This window comes from Epinephelus moara, chromosome 1, assembly GCF_006386435.1.
Source record: "Epinephelus moara isolate mb chromosome 1, YSFRI_EMoa_1.0, whole genome shotgun sequence".
NCBI classification, from domain to species: domain Eukaryota; kingdom Metazoa; phylum Chordata; class Actinopteri; order Perciformes; family Serranidae; genus Epinephelus; species Epinephelus moara.
The window spans coordinates 12,967,544-12,971,361 of record NC_065506.1 but is presented as its reverse complement, the minus strand read 5'-3'; the positions used below and the strand labels follow the sequence as shown (position 1 = coordinate 12,971,361).

Genomic DNA, 3,818 nt, shown 5'->3' with positions numbered 1-3,818 from the left:
AAGCCGGACTACAAATGTGGATAGACAGGGAGAAACACACGCAAGCCTAAGACGTGGTAAGATACGATATTCCTCACTATATGAAGTGACTGATAACAAGATCTGTATAATGGATTGTAAAGAAATTCGTCAGGTTTTTATTTTGTAAACAATTACTCTGGATTTATAGCATGATGGGATGACAGCACAATGATGTGTGTGGTATCATAGAAAAGCTCTGCTCCTGCGCTTTCATGTGATATGCGTGGCATTTCTGTGCGAGCCTGCATTCGCGAGTAATCCATCCAGGAGTAATGTGTGTGCAGAGCTGTATGAAAGCTCTGTTATTCATGATTTTAGTGTAACTTTATCTTTTTTTTTCACTATGAAAACATTGGACTACCGACAAATGCTTGGTCTTGTCGGAAAGCTACAATTCCGCTGTTTCACGGCTTCTCGCTATGACGCACGGTCGCGGAGAAAATCCATGGAGAAGAACAGGTGTGAATTTGGACGCACTATGCGTCGTTCGGGCCCATAGGGTTAAAGGTAACAGCAAAAAATATGACAAACTGGATTTAAATTGCTTTTTCTAATGGCTTACTCCAGTTGAGTTCAATTTATTGCTATGCAGGCCTGTCCATTTTAATTTATTTTTCCACTGCGCTGTTATTGCTCGGTTCTCATGATCCAATGAAGCTTGTTGTTATTGTTAAACAAGACTTAAACTCTGTGTATTCCCACACTTGTTGGTGTGTGTGTGTGTGTGTGTGTGTGTGTGTGGCCATGTTGGTCCTATCAACTGCCTCTCAGTAGAAATATTAACAGGTTAAAGCAGTTACGCTAAACTTTGGAGGAGCAGGGAGAGCTAGGATGCCGTTCCTAGCTTTGGAAAGTTGATAATAAATCCTCTGCTGAAGTAAAAACAAATACACATCATTTAAGAATTATTTTTTGTAAAGACCTTTTTTTGTACTTTGCGATGATGATAAATATAGGCCTAGACGATTCAGTCAAGAGTGTTGTCTGCAAACTAGTGAAGTACAAGAGCTCTATCAAAAGTTGTTAATTCTTACATGTTTTATAATACAGGGAAAACAATAACCAAACAATGTCTTCTTTCCAATTAAACAAACTTTGTGGGTTTTGTAAAAATTAGTCTATGTAATGCACATTAAAGTACATTGAAGTTGGGCTTAACATGTGTCTCCCAAGAAATTAAAAGCCAAAATTCATTCTTGTTTCGGGAATCCACCGCACAAACTCGGTACCACTACTTGTTACATTTCCTCTTCCTATTTACTGAGTGTGAACATATTTAAAACAGAGACCAAAGAGTCTGTGAAATTGGTCATGTGTCTTTTGCAATGTGTCCTTCCAATCTCACATGACAAATTCACACTATCGTCAGTTTACTGTGCATAAAACCCAACATCACCTCTTCTCTGTGTGGTAATCCTCCCTGTCCATGACATTTGCCTTGCCTTACTCAGGAATGCACTTCCACATAAAGTCCTTTTTGTTGATGCCAAATAAATACTGGACTTGGAATTCCCAGTCAGTCAGCAGAGCTAAGTGCAGAACTTTTGGTCACCGAGACCTTACAAGCTCACAGTTAAGCAGACCGTTCTGATCTACCTAACATTAAGATAACAACACCTTAGATGTGATGAATGTTGGCAGTAAACAACTTAATGAATACAAACACACAGTCTGAGTGAAACTGCAGGCGACTTTGCTCATCGGTGTCACATAAGCCAAGCTCTGCTGACCTGCCAGCTGCACATCCAACAGTCTAATGTCCCATTTAGAACTTTGTACAACAGTACAAATGTATGTTATGTGAGAAGACTCCTGACCTACAGGCAGACATAATAACGGCATCAGTCATAATGAGTCAAGACATTCTTACGCAGTTTGAGGTGGATTGCTGAAGCTCTGGACATGATGTAAGGTCCTCTTTTCTCCACAGGCCTGATCCCTCCATCAGCAGACTTAGGTCTTGTGCCATTGCTGGGTCCCTGAAGTTTAAGAAATTAAGAAAAATCTGTATTTAATATTCATGTATAGCAACCAAGTGACGGAAAGGACAATATAATAAGTAAATGGCAAATCATAATAGTTACATGACAATACATTTTAGTGGTGTTTTTATGAGCCTCCAATGTGATTCAGATATAATATTCATGAAACAAATTTGTTTGTGTATGTCTCTTGTCGAGTAAATAATTCTGATCTATTTCTAAGTCAGATTAAGTCTGTCTCCAGTGGTAAACCCTGACATTTCACCAGCCAGGAGACAGTTTTTTTAAAATCGAAACTCCTCCAAATTCGCCAAACAGTCCCTCAGATTTTAGAGAGAGATAATCAATTTTACGTGTTTATAAACTTATTAAACATGTCACTCGATATAATTTATAGTCAAACTCAACGACAGAGCGCTTACCCTCTTAAAAAAATATTTTATAAGCATGTCTCACTTAAATAACTGTCAAAAACCCCAGGCTAAGCTAGTCAGCTAGCCTCCCAGTTTCTATTTACAAGCTAGCGTTAGCCGGACTAGCTTTAGCTGACATTACCGACAAAACTTGTGGCTCCGGCTGCGCCTCCAGCAGGTTGTCCTTCTCTGGTTCTTCTATGATGTCGTTCATCATCTTGGCGTTAGTTGTCACAGTTTACACCACAACACAGCCATGATGACAAAGTGTCCCACCGGTGCGGGACTTTGTTGTTTTCTTCAGGAGCAGGTAGGCACTTCTGTTCGCTAGCTATGCTATTATGCTAGCAGTGACAGCTTTCATTCTACTTCCGGGCGAAAACTACAAAATAAAACCCAACGTCGTTAACATGTTTTTTTTAAAGATAACGTGATGTGCTGCATGCTGTCCAAGAAGATAAGATGACCTTAATGTTTGGTTATGTGCAGTAGCATTTTTGTCAGTTTCTTATCGCCAAACCACTGTGAGAAAAGTCCGTCATTCTCATTAGCGTAATGCTACATTTCACTCGCCAATTCAACACCTCAAAGTTATCCAAGTAAACTAGAAATAAGAACTGAGAATATTAATATATGTGATTAAAATTTTCATATATACATACATACATACATATGTATATATATGTATATATATATATATATATATAGATACTTAATAGTTAGAAGCAAATTATTATTATCTCCCACTTCCATAATGCTGATATATATAAGGAAAAATATTTTCTGTGGTTAATGCTTTATGAAGGCTCCATTTTCATGTAGCTTATGATGACATACAGTTTAAAATGCAAACTAAACAGCCCTCTTTGTGCTTTAACTACTGCTGTTGCACTGTGACCTTGGACCCCATACACACATAGGCAGATTATGAGATTAAGGGCCCCACCTCTTCTACTACATAGGAGTAGGACACAGACTTTAAGGTGACTTTGCATCTCTTTGTGGTCGTGATGCATCTTTTTTGTATGTTTGTGTCTCTTTGTGGTCATTTCTGTCTCTTCCTGGCCCTTACATGTGAATTTGACATTTTGCAAGTGAAAGCCAAATGAAAGTAGGTTGTCTTTCCCCATTTACGTTTCTTTTCACTGTAATGTCGTGAACTAGTTTATGGTTTGTATATAGTTCTTAACCTACTTGCGCATACATTAGACTGTTTTCACAACATACATTTTGATTGTCATAGCAAAGGTGTGACGAATAACATTAACGACGGCTCCATTCCATCTAAGTAAATCATTACACCTGTGCTTTTCCTGCTACAATGAGTCAAAACATTGGCTGTATAAAAAAATCCATTAAAGAATGTTCAACCACTTACCAGGAAAGAAAACACAGACATTCA

General features: G+C 38.3%; 1 protein-coding gene across 1 annotated transcript in view; it reads right to left on the bottom strand.

Annotated features, from left to right (window-relative positions):
- The window catches only part of fam219b (family with sequence similarity 219 member B), a 9,709-nt gene extending 6,925 nt beyond the window's left edge, over positions 1-2,784 (bottom strand). The window contains exons 1-2 of the mRNA XM_050053953.1: positions 2,559-2,784; positions 1,892-2,000 (exon numbers count right to left, since the gene is read on the bottom strand). Of these exons, the coding sequence (XP_049909910.1) occupies positions 1,892-2,000; positions 2,559-2,633 (184 nt within the window). The 5' untranslated portion in view covers positions 2,634-2,784. The remainder of the gene's footprint in view (positions 1-1,891; positions 2,001-2,558) is intronic.
- Between the last annotated feature and the right edge of the window lie 1,034 nt (positions 2,785-3,818).